Here is a 16,623-nt window from a genome sequence, read left to right on the forward strand (position 1 = left end):
AATAATAAGATTATATTTTAATTTTGAAAATGAAATATTTATTTTTTATTTTATTTAAAATCTTTTTTATTCTTTATTCAAAACAAAAATTGTTCAGCAAAAAAAGTTATGTTTTCAAATATTAAGTTATACAAAAAAATTGAAATGTAAAATATTTTGAAAATACCCACTAAAAACCCGCTTTTTGCTGAAAAAATGAAATTCTTTGAATGTTTATTTTTGAAAAGAGCCCCTTAAACATAAGTTGTATAACTCATTACCATGTCATTGGATAGTTTTTTTTTTTTAATGGTTGAAGTTTAAGGGTCCCACAAGTGGGGTAAAGTTTTCATTAAAACGGGGCAAAAATTGACCCTTTTGCCCTCTGTGGGAACCTTTCCAATGATCAAAAAAATTTTTGTAAAAAATTTTAAGTACTATTTTGGGGTCAAGGCAGATCATAAGCTAGGGCTCTTTTCAAATTTTTGACATGACCTATTTTTGAACCACCCTAATATATATATATATATATATATATATATATATATATCATTGTATATGTTAATTATATTATTTTATATATTACGCAAAAATTCGTGTTTCATCAGGTAATCTGTTGATTGTTTCATTAGATATATCTGATGAATCATGCAACAGATTACTTGATGATAATTATGATGATGATGAAAATAATGGTTAGCTGAAACATTTATAACCCTTGCACATCTTAGCTAACCATAATTTTTTATTTGTCTTTACATATTTATTATTTAAGAAATAGCTGTTATCAGAAAATATTAAATACAATTAAAAATTATAATGGCAACATTTAACGTTAATTTCAAGATGTGTTCCGATAGAACAAAAAGAAGAAGAATTAATTCAAGAGTCTCAAATATACTGACAGAGTTATTTCAAAAAGATAAATATGAAAGTATTTCCATGCTAGACAATCCTGCTATTACTTCAAGGACATTGGATGACATAAGCTTTAGTAATTTAAAAAAAGGTTTTGATCAGAATGTAAATGGACACAAAAATCGAAATGAATGTTTAACTACTTTTGATAGATCACAAACCAAGTATTCAGAAATGCTCTCTGATAGTATTGAAAATAAATCAAGTGTTGATTTTGATTATAGTAGATGTGATTTGGAAGCTGATGAAGTTAGCAGCACCTTAAGTGACGATATTGATGATAATAATAAAAATGATGACTGTACATTAGGAAATATGTTGTAGGATTGGGCAATAACCTATCGTGTATCTCATTCAGCTTTAGGAGGTTTATTACGTATATTGAGTCCGTTACACTCTGAGCTTCCTACTGATTCAAGAACTCTTTTAAATACTCGTCGGAATATTGATATCAAGCATGTTGCAGGTGGAGAATATTATTATTTTGGGGTGCAGTATTGGATACAAAATATTTTTAAATTCAATCTTCCCAATTCTCAAGTTGAACTTTTACATATTAATATTAACATTGATGGTATACCACTTTTTAACAGCAATTCTATTTCTTTTTGGCCAATTCTTGGTTCACTGAAAGAGTGCCCATTAGGTGGAACTTTTCCTATTGCTATATATAGTAGTGCAAAAAAACCTACTTCTCTTGATGAATATCTAAATGACTTTGTTTCAGAAATGAAGAGCTTAAAACAACATGGCTTTTTATTTAATAATAAAACTTATATAGTGAAAATTGATGCTATAATATGCGATGCACCAGCAAGGGCTTTCATTAAATGTATTAAACCTCACTCTGGTTATAATTCATGTGAGAGATGTATGCAGCGTGGCAAATGGTGTAACAAAATTACACTACCCAATATAGCAGAACCACTAATTACAGACTTAATCTTTACTGAGCGTCAATATTTTGAGCATCATGTAGGTACTTCACCATTGGAGGAGTTGGGTTGTGGTATGGTTACAGAATTTCCATTAGATTATATGCACCTTGTGTGTTTAGGTGCTATGCGTAGGATTCTGTTTCAATGGATTCATGGACCGCGTGGGGATTGTAAGCTATCTCAGTTACAATTATCCATGATATCTGACAACTTAGCTGTTATTTGTAAACACATCCCAAGAGAGTTTTCACGAAAGCCACGATCTCTTTTAGAATATAAAAAATGGAAAGCGACTGAATTAAGACAATTTTTATTGTACACTGGGCCTGTTGTCTTAAAAAATGTCCTAAAAGACACAGTTTATTCAAATTTCCTTGATTTGTCTGTTGCCATACGAATATTGCTCAGCCCAAATTTGTTGTCAAAAAATCTTGACTATGCCGAACAACTATTAAAATACTTTGTGGTCACATTTTCAAAGTTATATGGTGAAAATCAACTTGTTTATAATATCCATTCTTTAATACATTTACCAAGTGATGCTAAACGCTATGGTGTTCTTGATAACGTGTCAGCGTTTAGATTTGAAAGTTACCTAGGAAGATTGAAAAAATTAGTTCGCAAGCCTCAAAATCCAACTGGTCAAGTGGTACGCCGAATTATTGAAGGGCACTGCAACATCAATCAAGACACTTCCAATAAAAAAGAACCAATCTTGAAGAAAATTCATTTAGATGGTCCTATGCCTGTTGAATACCAATCTTATATCCAATTCAAACATTACCATGGACCTGATTATTTTGTTTCCACATCAATTGGAGATAATTGTTTCAAGGTTGAAAATAAGTTAGGAATTGTAAAAAATATTTTGCATAATTCCACCTTTGCTGAGCCTAATGAAGCTTTAGTTGTGTTTGAAGAGTTTGAAGATATGGAACTATTTTTTTCAGATCCAGTTAGTTCCATTTCGCTTGCAATATACTTTGTTACCAAACTTACTGGCATAAGACGAACCTTTCCTATTGCTAGTCTCATGACCAAGTATATTCTACTCCCTTTTAAACAAGGATTTGTTGCTTTACCTCAAATGCATTTTTCATAATTTTTAATGAAATTGTTTTCAAGTTTTTTTCATATTAATATAGTTTACAGTGTGAATGTTTAATATACGATTTGTTATTCCATAAATAAATAAATATACAAAAATTTCTATTATGACAAAAATTATTTTGGATTATTTTCATTTGATTTTAAAAAATTAAAGAAAGAGTAAGTTATAAGCTTTATGATTACATGACTTATTATTGTTTATTTAATTTCTGCAGTACTTTTTACAATAATAAATTTTCAAAAATGTATGCTATTCTCGAATATATTGAGACTCAAGAGATTGATTTTCTGCCAATCAAGTGGATGGTTGATAGACTCAACTGGGATGTTAATAATTTAATCAAAAATAAAACTGTTTTAAATTTTTACTATCCACCAGCAAAATCAGCGAACAAAGTGTTGAATGCCAAAAAAACATGCAGCAATCCAGAAGAACACTGGCTTTTATACAAAGTACGAATTCTGGGAACTGCAAGTAAGTATTGTTAAATTTTTTGAGATTCTTAGTGTTTGTCTTTTAATAGAAAATTTAAAGGTCCTTTAGGGACTATCAATTAGTCATATACAAAATGCTTTGGTAGTGGTAGAAAAAATATCTCTTCTTTCTCCTATTTCCAAAATATATTGTCTCTGCAAATTTTCAACAGCCAAAAATATACATAGACTTGCAGGAAGTTAAAACTAAAATTGTTTAGAGCATAATATTTAACTAATGTTGTTTATATTATTTTTCTGAATATTCAAATCAATGTACACAAAATATAAGTAATTTTTCTAGACACTCTTAAAAGTGCAAAAGAAAAAACAAAGCTGGCTGAAGAGACATCCAATGTTGATTATGATACAGATGATTCTGGTGATTGTAGAGATATGGAGACACGGAAAATTAGGTTTGTGATTTCAAGCAAGATTTACTTTTGTTCAGAGTTACAAAAAAAATTTAGCATATGCTTATTTCAAATTTATTTTTAACTTTTAGAAATATACTTGGTGGTTTTCAGATTTACAGATTATTTTCAGACTTTTATTTTTTATTTTTGTATATTGGTTGCTTTAATAATGAAACCAATTAATTAATTAATTTATTTTTATTTATTTTATAATTATAATTTAAAATAATAATTGTTTTATAGAAAAAGAAAACATTCTTTCATCTATGAAAGTGAAGTGGATGATGATAAAGTTGAAGACTTTTTTCAAGAAAGCCTAATAAAAGAGTAAGATAAAGTTCTATTTTTATAATGTATATAATATTATGAAAAGAATTATAAATAAACTAGTATTATGATTTTCTTATTTTTATTTATATTTTCAGATTTTTATAGAAGAGAGATGTGAATATTGTCTTTAATAGATAGGGTATGTGGAATAGTTAGGGGTGTCATTAAATTTGAAAAACTAGTAGTGAGGTGGATTTAATAGGCGATTGGTAAAGTTTATTGGGAAATTTAATACCCATAGGCTGTTAAAATTTATATTTGAATTAAGGAAATATAAAATGGTTTAATTTTGAGTGTGGATAGACCTGCGAGTAATAGTTTAAGAGTTTAATATAGCCTATAACATTTACATTTAGTTTGTTTTCTAATTGTTATTTCAGAAATACTAACACCTGTGGTTTTACAAAACCAACACCACCTGAACACATGAGGGCAATGCAATCAAGCTCACATAAGTCTCAGGTTAAAATTAAGGAAAATGCATCAAAATACCTAAATAATGCACAATCCAATCCATCTGATGGCCAGCCTAGTGTACTACAACCTGATGTGTTGTCCAGTCAATCAAAAACTATTGTAGAAACACCAGCTCATGTATTAAGTTCGATCAACTCATGTAAGCTTGTTTTTAAAAGTTGCACATTTCTTTAATTGATAATTTTTTATAAGTTCATTAAAATTAGTTTATCAAACCTATGACTGTATAATAATTTTTATTTAACATTTTATTTACATTTGATAATTAAAAAAAATATATATGATTTAGCTGTTCTTTTGGAGAGGTTGATAACAACCCTTGAAGAGATAAAAGAAAATCAAAAGACTCATTCTGTAATGTTGCAATCCATTATGCGACAAATAAATACACCTCAGGTGGAAAAAGATAATGAAATGCCTATAGGCATTCACCTTCCAATTTCCAGTATCAAAGATATGGATGATTTGGAGGAGCAGTTAAAAGATCGATCAATCAAGAGAACATTGGTGATAAATAAAGATTTTTTTTTTTTGATTTATTGGTTTATTTTAATCTATGTTTGCCCCCAATCCTTACAAGACCTGCCTTGCCTCTTTTTTTAAGACCTCCTTCCCTTTATTATATCTTGACCAAAAAAAATTTGTACAATGTTAGACTAGCAATGCAATCGGTCATAAAACTAATAATTCAATTATCTCCTAATTTAATTCCATTTATTATTTATTTTTTTTACTAAAAAAATCAAATTTGTTACTTTTTTAAGACTTGTATTGTGTCAAATATTGGTGGAAGCTCATTGGATGATGCCATCAAAAGAATGATGAAATTTGTTCTGTCTAATAATCTTGGAAGATTGTGCAATCTCTCTGGACAGTCTGGAAAAGTATGTTTTTCAAAACTGGAAATATTTGAAGTAGTCTGCGGTAAGTTTTGCTTTTCACATAATAAATCCTATATTATTTTAAATATATTTGAATATATTTAAATTAATATGTAAGCATAAAAATAATATATTTGCTTATAATTAATGTTATGTATATATATATATATATATATATATATATATATATATATATATATATATATATATATATATATATATATATTCATATTCATTGACACGCTTAAATCCTGATATGTTGACATTACAATTACATGTTTACAATTAGACATTTAGTCATAGGCTATTTAATTTATGGCATTACAATAAATTACTATTTTTTACTTTAAACCTATTGGTTTAAATGTTAGTAAACTTTTTTAAAAAGGATTTAAAACCTTTTAGTTATATTTACTAACATTTATTATTATTATCGTTTGTGTTTAGGTGCAGTTAAAAGAAATGCATTGACAGCTAATGCAACCCAAAAGGAGATAGAGGTCGAGTTGCGCAAATGGTTTTCCAACGCCCGAGATCGAGGCCAAGACAGCCGGAAAAAAAAATCTTTATCAGATAATGCTGATCTGTTGTTATCAGAAATATAGTTAAACTTAAAAAATATTCGGCTATTAAATAAAATATATAGACTTACTATCGTTCTAGGAGATTTGAGGATTGCCGTACGGTGATACTCGTGCGTGTGGTCAGGCAAATCGTAATCTGATCAGTATAGACAATTAAGCTTAAAAACAGTTTTATTACCATATCCCGCGATCAACCCTCCTAAAAACGTACCCATGCGGTTCCCGTGCGGGACCCTTCCAAAAACGTTCCCATGCGGTTCCCGTGTGGGCCCCTTGGACAAAACCTTGTGGGTCCCGACTGGGATTCCCGTACGGGTCCCATACTTTAAACAATGCGGGCCCCGTGTGGGCCCCGTGTTTTTTGGCTGGCTGGGTACAACATTAGGTCCAAAGTAAATTATAGAAAAATTAGTAAATATTAAAAAAAAAATATTAGAAAGTAAATATTAGAAAAAAAAATAGAACGTTCGTGCTTGCGTTAATTTTTAACCGCAGAAGTTATTTTTTCTCTTACAATGGCTGAATTTTCAGTCGCAAACACTCTCAGGCATTGTGCCAGCTCTCCCCAAAATCAGGAGATAATAAATTTTACACGATCATGACTTTTAATACTAAATTTAAGCACAATTTAAAACCTGATGAATTTGAATTTAGTATAAGATAGTAAAAATATAGATTTTATTAGCTTATTTCCTTTATATTTAGGATGTAGAAAGAAAACATTTTAAAATATCTTTATTTTATTTTAAAATTCTTGTTTCGTTTGCAAGACACTTTATTTTAAAATGCATTTTTTAAACTCATTGTTGTAACGATATTATCATAATAGTAAATTTGTTTTTTTGGCGTTGGACTACCCAAAAAGATTATTTATAAATTAGGTAAACGTAACTTTTCAAAGAATAAAAAACCACAAAGCAAAAATTATTAGCGTTTTTCATTTAAGCATTTAAAACTACATTAAGAATTTGGTTGTTACTTATCATTTTCCTTTTCATTACATTTTCAAAAAAGTTGCGTTGCGTAACTTATGAATGATTCCAAAACTACCTTTGTATGATATAGTTGTTTGCATAAAGTTATCTATATCACATTGAGAATCTAAGTATGATGCAGAGAATTAACTGATACCTTATGTCATAGTTTTCAAACAAGCTACTCGCAAAAATGGAATGAATAATAAACTTAATGTTTCAAGAAAAAATCTTGAATGAAATAGAAATGTATTTTTTTTATAATTATCCTTTTTTTATGGATAACATTCAATAATGATTTTATTTGTTTTATTTCCGGTATAATATGGACAGTCTCGCTATTAGACATTAACGTTAAAAAAAACTCTATAAACGCTGTTGTCTGATGAACGTTTTTTTTAAAAAAACGCTTATTTTTTAAGATAATCTTAAAGAATAATAAATTTGTTTGTTTATATCAAGGACAATAAGAAATGTTTTATTTCTGATACGTCCTGGTCTTAGGGGCTCTTAATTAATTATGTCAACAATTTTTTAGCGATTTTTTACCTCCTTCCCCATCCCTCCCCTTACTCTTCCTTGTCAGCAACTTGTTAAACTTTCATAGACCCTCCCGATAAAGATTACTTCAACACTCAATTATTATTTTTAAATCAAATCAAATCGGAAAAAAAAATAAAACGTTATTTTAAACAGTCTAGTTTACAACTAAAACAAAAAAGTGATTAAAGTGATCACTATTTAAAATTGCAAATGCAAAAGGTATAGAAAAAAAATTAATAAACTTTTAACTTGAACATATTTCCAGTTTATAACTACAAATGCTTACTTTAAACAAAAAAAAAGATTAAAGGGTTCACAAAAATGTATAAACCTCACACATTTAAATTATGAACATATTTCAAATTAATAAAACACTTCAATGAAATAATCCTCCTCACTTTAACATTAGACATAATCAAATTTAACAGTAAAAGCCAATTATTTCTAATAGAGTCTAGTTTAACAAAAAATGCATTTAACAAATTGTATAAACCAGGGGTAGGCAACCTTTTGAGACAGAAGAGCCAAAAGTTATAATTTACAAAGTTTTTCAGATTTTTAAGATTTATATTTTTGAATTCTTGATTTTTGAATTCAAAATAAACACATTTTGAATTCAAAATAAACACATGAGGCTCGCGAGTCGCACGTTGTACCCCTGCTATAAACGTTTAAATAATATAATATAGACTATGTACTTACATGAATCTTTTTTGTTTGCACAGCAGACTAACCTACAACAATTTTGAAAAAATAATAGTGTTACGAGTGTTTATCTCGTGTGTGCTTACTTAGTTCTGGATGTGTCGGGTCTTTTTAAAGTATAACTGTTTCTAAAAAGTAGTAATTTAAAGAACTTTATTAAAACACTGAAGGTTGAGTAAAAGTTTAAGGCAAGACTGAAAATGCTGCCTTATTTTCCTTCTTTTAAGCAATTAAATTTATTAAAAAAGTAACATTGTTGATGTCAACTTGTCTTAACCTTCCCTCTTCCCTTGTCAGCGATTGACAAAAAAATTCAGACCCACTTTCCTTTACTTTGTGGACGTAGTTAATGGACAGCCTCATACATTTCTTATATCATTTTATCTCATATTCTCGTACGTCTCATATTTTTTAATCTTTTTTTATCATTTAAACGTTACTGCTAATGTAAAATAAATTTGTTTTACAAACAGTGACGGATCCAGGATTTTTTGGTGTTTGAGCTAATTTACAGACATGGAGCAAACTCCAAGCATTTTGTATGTTTATAATTATGTCAAATAATGAGGCTTTGCAAAAAGGTGCTGGGATTTGGGGCTGGGAACGAAAAAGTCCTTTGACTTCATAGCCCCCATCCCAACCCGAACGTGGGGGGCAACAAGTTAATAAATTTTTTTTGCACTACTTTCGATTAGACTTATATTCATAGATAAATTTTAAGTTTCATAGTATTATCTCTCAACGTTTAAAAATTATGACCATATAAAGCTTAAACCCCCTCAATTTGAGGGGTAACAAATTTTATATGGTCATAATTTTTGAACACTAAGAGATAATACTATGAAACTTAAAATTTATTGATGAATATAAGTTAATTAAAAATAGTATAAAAAATATTTTTATCAACTTGTTACCCCTCATCTTTGGGGTGGAGGGGGTGGGGGGTGGTGATGAAGTCAAAGGGCTTTTTCGCTCCTAGCCTCCAATCACCGCAATTTTCTGCAAAGCCTTATTTTATTTCTGCAAAGCCTTATATTATTTGACATAATTATAAACATACAAATGTTTGGAGTTTGCTTCATATCTGAAAGTTAGCTATTTCAATCACCAAAAAATCCTGCATCCGTCAAAACGTCTTTAATAAAATTTGATTGAAGTTTGAAAACAAAAAAATCTTAAAATAGTTTTAAAAACTTTTTAATAAATGAAAATGAAATTAATAAAAAAACAAATTAAATAAAGCAGAAAATGACATCATTTACATTCGATTTGAAATAAAAATTAGAAACTGTACAGTTTTCCTAAACGTTTATCGCGAAATAGAAATTCGAACGTTATAGAAATACCGAATGTTTTAGAAAATAAACACTTTAAAATTTCAAATAAAAATTCTTTGCATTTGTCAACTAAATATTTTTGATATACTTTATTTCCTTAAAACTCATCTTCCGTTTCTTTCTAAAATTTATATATCTTAAAAAATGAAAATAAATACAGCTTGACAATTTTTTGAAATTAGTTTTTAAAAATTGTGTGTTTCGTGGAGCTCTATCTTAGAATAAAATCATTTTGATTTTTCTTCTAAATCGAATTCCCTTTCATTCAAGAAAAACTAGTCATTTAACTTTTGAAGACTAATTTTCATATTTTTATAGTTAAAAGAAAAAAAAATTACAAAAGAGTATCTTACACACATCTTACGTATTTATGTCTGAAAAAGTACTTTTATCGTTAAATATCATAGTATCAAATTGAATTTCATTCAAGTTTATGTTCTTGTTAATGAATTTTATGACATTTTTATTTATCCGCGTTCTTTATTACTTTTATTACATTTCTTATTATATATAACAAGAAATGTAATAAAAAAATTTAAGATAGAAATATATAAGATAAGATAGGCTGACATAAAATTGGAAAGACTGTAAAATGCGTTAATCAGTTTTTCATCAGTTGGTAAAAAGCTACATTTACACGCAGATTGTGCTCAAGCAACACGCTTGAGCGCAATCTGCGTGTAAATATTTTCTTTATTTTCTCATTTTTTTTATTTTTGTAGTTTTTAAAATTTGTAACAAAAATAAAATTTTCTTTATACAACTACAGAAATGGTTTAATGAAGCATTTAGTTCGAAATGAAAACCTTCGACTTGCATATTTATTAAAAATTTTAAAATAGATGCGATGTATTAAATAGGACAATGGATTTGAACTTCATAAAATCACTATTTGTTCCTGATCTATTGTGTCCAGAAACACAAAAATGTCTTAAGTAATTTAAAGACTATTTTTTTTTTTTTTGGTGGGAAGGAGGGGGGGGGGGAAGGGGTTATTTATTTAATCAAAATGACAGTTTATTTTATTTTGATTGTATTGATTGGTTATTTACCTGGTAAATTATTTACCCGGAGCTTCTTTTTAGCAATAAACTTACTACAACTTCCTTCATTTTATTATTGCATTTCAACCTATATAATCAACGTATAAATTTTTCTATTTCGTCAAAATGGGTTATATAAAAGATAAAGAGTCGCTAATTTTGGCGAAAATTGACTTGTACTTTTCATTAGTTTGAAAAACTTTGGCTTAACGATTCCGTGAATGGCTGTAGTAACTCCCGCTTAATTCACAAAAAGTAAGAAGAGCTTGGTAACAATAAGTAACTAGCTCTACAGTAATAATATTTATATCGAGTATCCAACTCGCAGTAAAAATGCTTATTCGTTTTCAGAAAGACCCCTAAATTTTTTATTTTATTGAACATCAAACTTAATCTATTTAAATAGTTTGTGTTGAAAGCTGGACATAAACTTGATTTTTTATTTATTTTAATCTTATTTTGGAATTTTATCATTTTTTTTCATAAAGCTATGTAGTTTACAATGCTCACAATTTTTTAACTAGTTTATATTGTTTACAGTTTTACTTATATATATATATATATATATATATATATATATATATATATATATATATATATATATATATATATATATATATATATATATATATATATATTAGGGCTATGACTTTTTTTCAACCCCATGCTCCAGTACTGTAGTTTGATGAACTTTTACCTAAAAAGCATATCTTCCAGATATGAAACAAACATTTATAAGTTTATACTTGAGTCAAATAAGGATGCTTTGCAAAAAATTGCAACGATTAGAGCCTGAAAACAACAAAGCCCTAAAATTTTGATCACATCTACTCCAAACGTAAGAGCAACAAGTTGATAAAATATTGTTTTTATTATTCTCAATTAAAGCTATATTCATCGACAAATTTTAAACTTCATAGTATAATCTCTCAGCGTTCAAAAATTATGTCCATATAAAATTTAAATCCCCATCAATTTGAGGGGTTACACATTTTATATGGTCATAACTTTTGAATGTTAAAAGATTGTTGTATGAAATTTAAAATTTATCATAAATATAACTTAAGTTAAGAATATTTAAAAAAATATTTTGTTAAGATGTTGCTCTCACATATGGGGCAGTTGTGGTTAAAATTTTGGGACTTTTTTTTTCCCAGGCTCCAATCATTGTAACTTTTTGCAAAGCTTCACTTTATTGTAACTAGTATTTTTCAAACATATTAGCAAATAAATTTTTTGAATATGTTTGTTTATTTTTTACTGTTCTACAGATAAAGTCCTTGTTATCTTTTTTCGGAAACCTAGTTTATATTGTTTGCACGCTTTGTATACATTTATATTTGTAAAAGCCGTTTAATAGTTTATTTTATTGTATCACAAATAACATTGGAAATTGAAAAAAAAATCAATATTAATTATAGATTATATAATAAAATTATATGAATATATATCAACTGCATTCTTTTCTATATAAACGTTTATACTAATGTTAGCGTAATCTAACTAAATTAAATGTCTCTACAAACTTTATCTTTATCTTCCAAGCTGCCACAAATGTTTTATAGACGTCACAGGCCTATAGGACATCTTTAAGACGTACTGTGCTATACCCACTGGGTTTATCTAATTCAATCTTCAATACATTATTAACTAAATTTATAATAAATACAATACCAGTAGACTAAAAACCAATCTACATAATTCATTTTTGTTTTTACAAACTTTCGCCAAGAGTTTTTTCTATAGGGGGGAGGAGTTAGCATTTGCAACTATTACATTTATATTCACATAGCAACTATTACATTTATACTTTTTGTAAAACCCACACAAAATAATATAAACCCACACTATTTAACAAGGAAAAGATATAATAAAGGGTTATAATAAAGTTTCATTTAGAAATGCATTTTACTTTCATTAAGCAAAATGCATATAAAAGCCTGTGGATCAGTTATATAAGCCCTGTGCATCAATTTTATAGTTGTAAATAGTTTTTAAATTGATTAACTCTAAACAGGAGATAGCTAGACGAAAAACATTTGCAACTGGGTTCAGACTTTTCAATCAGTTTTTAATTCAGTATGTTGGAATCCAATGTAATGTCCAATGTAAAACAATTTTTTTCTGAAAAACTTCTGAATTGATTGCTATTATCATTGAAAATCAAACATGGGTAAAATGAAGTACTTGAGTCCTAGGACTAATACTAGTTTTATTTCGAAGACGGTCCTTTTTGAGTCGGCTGTTAAAGTACAATTATGAACTTTAATACCTATGCAGTATTTATTAAATAAATGTATTATTTTTAATATAATTGAAAATGAATATTATATATTTTTAGATTAAAGGTGCATGAGAAAAAATAGGCTTTAAACAAGCAGAAGTTTTTAGACAAAGCTGGAGCTGCTCAAAAACAAAGAAAACTTGCTTTGTGTTCCACCTATGCACCTAATTTTATTATACAACAAGAAGTAACTAAATTATATCCCCCAGATACATTAATAATGATACCTTTGTTTGAATTTTTATCATGGAATAATGCGCTGTGATATGCACTATTTACCTGATTACCATTAGCAGCATAATATTAATAAAAAACTTACAAAAAAAAAATACCCGAACTTGTTAGCAATGTAGAATGTAGGAAGAGTACACGACAATGAAAGCAATTTCTGGTACATTTTGAAACAATAAGGATATGAAACAAGTGTATATGCACCTTACCTATTCACATCAACCTTTTACCAACAGTGTATCTACCTTACCTTTTCATATCAACCTTATACCTACTGTGTATGTGCCTTACCTATTCACATCAACCTTATACCTACTATGTATTTACCCTGCCTATTCATATCAACTTGTACAACATAGAATTAACGGAGCAGTCTGTGTCTTGAAAAAGATTACGATTGTTTTGAGAATCAAAAAAATGCTGAATAAGAAGACTATATCAAAAGATTTTTTTTCCAAAAACGCGCAAGCTCTTGATTTTATTGCCTACATACGCTAAAAAGTTATACGTTTACAGTTGTCAATTTGTATTTAAGTTTTCGCAAAGAATGATTTACTTGGTAAAATTTTAATTGTTGGTTGTTAGAAAAACAGAAACTAATTATATATTTGGACATTTAGGTACATCATTTTTATGACATCATGTTCATGTTTTGAACCGAAAAATAGAATAAACAATAAATTAATAAACGTTACACTAAAAAAAGATATATATCCATGTAATGTAATTTAAATGATGCATTAGCGACCAATATGTCTAGCATCGCTTTTGCCTGGGCTAAATTTATTTTTAAATAATGTTATTGTTAATTTTTGTGTGTGTACAAACATTAGTTAACAACTATACAACTTCTGGTAACCCTGATTTTTAAAAGAAATAATGAAAAAAAAAATTTTGGTGTGTGTCTAATTAGTGCATAAATACCAGACAGTTTAGCTTTGTTTTAGCTTAGTTTTTAATCGACCCGTAAGAACAATACATGAAAGTGTCATGAAAACAATACATGAAAGTAAGATATCTTTTACCATTATGTAGCGCGCTTATGTAGTGTAAACATACTGATTCATTATAAATAACACATTTCATCAAAAGTGAAAACATTATAGTTAGTTATACAGCAATATTCGAAGTGAAAGGTTATTTATTGCAACTTTTTGTTTACCAGAGTTGTTATAAACTGGTTGGAAATAAAGTTGACAAATATAATTTCCATTTAGATTTCAAAATTATATATTAAAATTAGTCTTTATCTATATTTGTGATAACATTTTGTAAGAACATTAAAAACTTGGTTTTACACACAATGACTTCATCGTATGGCTCTTAAATTTCTTCTGCACAACCTTTTGAACTAAATTTAATCTAAAAACATCAAAACTTTGCCAAATGGTGTTGCCCAAAGGTCACGAAAAGTACATAAAAGTATATCAACAAAACCTAAAGGAAAACATGGAGGAGACTCAGTTATAGTTTTCTTCGAAATACTAAAAATCAGGGTTGTCATCTTATTTTTCGGTGCGATTCTATATATGAGGTGCCCATCTGCAAAACGCGCCAAGTCCGAGTAAGTTGATTTTGAGAAGACAATGAAAAACTAATTTCTATTTTCTTTGGTTATTTTTAGGGTAAAAAAACTTTCAATTGTTTTAATATTTGAATAGATTCAAGAAAATTTTAATTTTTTGACAGCACTTTATGCAGATGAGCTCGTATGATACTCGTCGCAGTATACGTCGACGCATCACACGTCACGTATACACGACGTATCATACGACGTTTGACACGTCGCGACTTATATAAAAACTAAGTACTCCGACTTACCGACGCGTCCGTAAGTCAAATACTTGATTCAACTCAAGTGACGGACGTATGGTTTGATAAACAATAAAATGGTTTATTAAAAAATACCATTATACATATTGTTCAATTTAACTCTACCATTTTATGAAAGATGTTTATAGACGTGAACATATATTTCCGACACGAGGTAACATATAGGTAAAAATACGAAACATAAATTCTTGCAAATTTATTTTAATATTAGTAAACTAAAAATGCTAGGATTTAGATCTGTTAATTAACTTCAAAACAATATTTGACAATATATATATATATATATATATATATATATATATATATATATATATATATATATATATATATATATATATATTATATATATATATATATATATATATATATTTATATATATATATATATATATATATATATATATATATATATATATATATATATATATATATATATATATATATATAAATTAGTAAAAAACACTTATCTAACTTTTATCTTCTACTTTAAGTTTCACCATTGCTGGATCATCAGGAAGAGTTCTCTTCCTGATAATCCTGAAGAGAACTTTTCCTGATGATCCAGCAATGGTGAAACTTAAAGTAGAAGATAAAAGTTAGATAAGTGTTTTTTACTAATTCATATATATATATATATATATATATATATATATATATATATATATATATATATATATATATATATATATATATATATATATATATATATATATATATATATATATTAACTTAAAAGTAGAAACTTAAAGTAGAAGATAAAAGTTAGATAAGTGTTTTTTACTAATTTATTATTGCTCTGTTCTTTAAGAACATTGAGCACTCTAATTGTAAAATACACTAACATAATTTACATATATATACAGAGGCGGATCCAGCTTTTTTTAGTCTTTGAGATAGCTAACTTCCAGATATGGAGCAAATACCAAAATGTTTATATGTTTATACTTTTGTCAAATAAGGATGCTTTGCAAAAAATTGCGATGATTGGAGGCTGGGAACAAAAAAACCCCAAATTTTGTGCCCCCCTGCCCCAAACGTGAAAGCAACAAGTTGATAAAATATTTTTTTTTCTGTTCTCAACTAGACTTATATTCATTGATAAATTTTAAGTTTCATAGTATTATCTTTCAGTGTTCAAAAATAATGACTATATAAAATTTATAACCCCCTCAAATTGAGGGGGGTTTAAACTTTATATGGTCATAACTTTTAAAAGCTAAAATATTTTACTATGAAATATAAAATTTATCGATGAATATTAGTCTAGTTAAAAACAGTACAAAAAATATTTTATCAACTTGTTGCTCTCACGTTTGGGGCAGGAGGGGCACAAAAATTGGGGCTTTTTTGTTCCCAGCCTCCAATCATCGCAATTTTTTGCAAAGCATCCTTATTTGACATAAGTATAAACATATAAATGTTTGGAGTTTGCTCCATGTCTGGAAGTTAGCTATCTCAAAAACCAAAAAATGCTGGATCCGCCACTGATATATATATATATATGTATATATATATATATATATATATATATATATATATATATATATATATATATATATATATATAT

The 16,623-nt window shown here is 27.7% G+C and overlaps 1 protein-coding gene across 3 annotated transcripts; it reads left to right on the forward strand.

The window, feature by feature from the left end:
- The first annotated feature begins 575 nt into the window (after positions 1-575).
- On the forward strand, positions 576-6,157 carry LOC136090516 (uncharacterized). 3 transcript variants are annotated; one of them, XM_065817234.1, is made up of 7 exons: positions 731-3,420; positions 3,724-3,835; positions 4,079-4,162; positions 4,546-4,781; positions 4,932-5,149; positions 5,407-5,566; positions 5,971-6,157. In XM_065817234.1, exons 1-7 carry the CDS (start codon positions 3,129-3,131, stop codon positions 6,126-6,128), a joined length of 1,260 nt encoding a protein of 419 aa, XP_065673306.1. In that variant the 5' UTR covers positions 731-3,128; the 3' UTR covers positions 6,129-6,157. The 3 variants fall into 3 exon arrangements, 2 of the variants coding, with proteins under 2 accessions (XP_065673306.1, XP_065673307.1); XM_065817235.1 differs by lacking the exon at positions 5,407-5,566 and having other exon boundaries at positions 5,971-6,119; XR_010643459.1 differs by lacking the exons at positions 4,079-4,162; positions 4,546-4,781; positions 4,932-5,149; positions 5,407-5,566; positions 5,971-6,157 and having other exon boundaries at positions 576-3,420.
- The last annotated feature ends 10,466 nt before the right edge of the window (positions 6,158-16,623 follow it).

This window comes from Hydra vulgaris, chromosome 14 (assembly GCF_038396675.1).
Source record: "Hydra vulgaris chromosome 14, alternate assembly HydraT2T_AEP".
NCBI lineage: Eukaryota > Metazoa > Cnidaria > Hydrozoa > Anthoathecata > Hydridae > Hydra > Hydra vulgaris.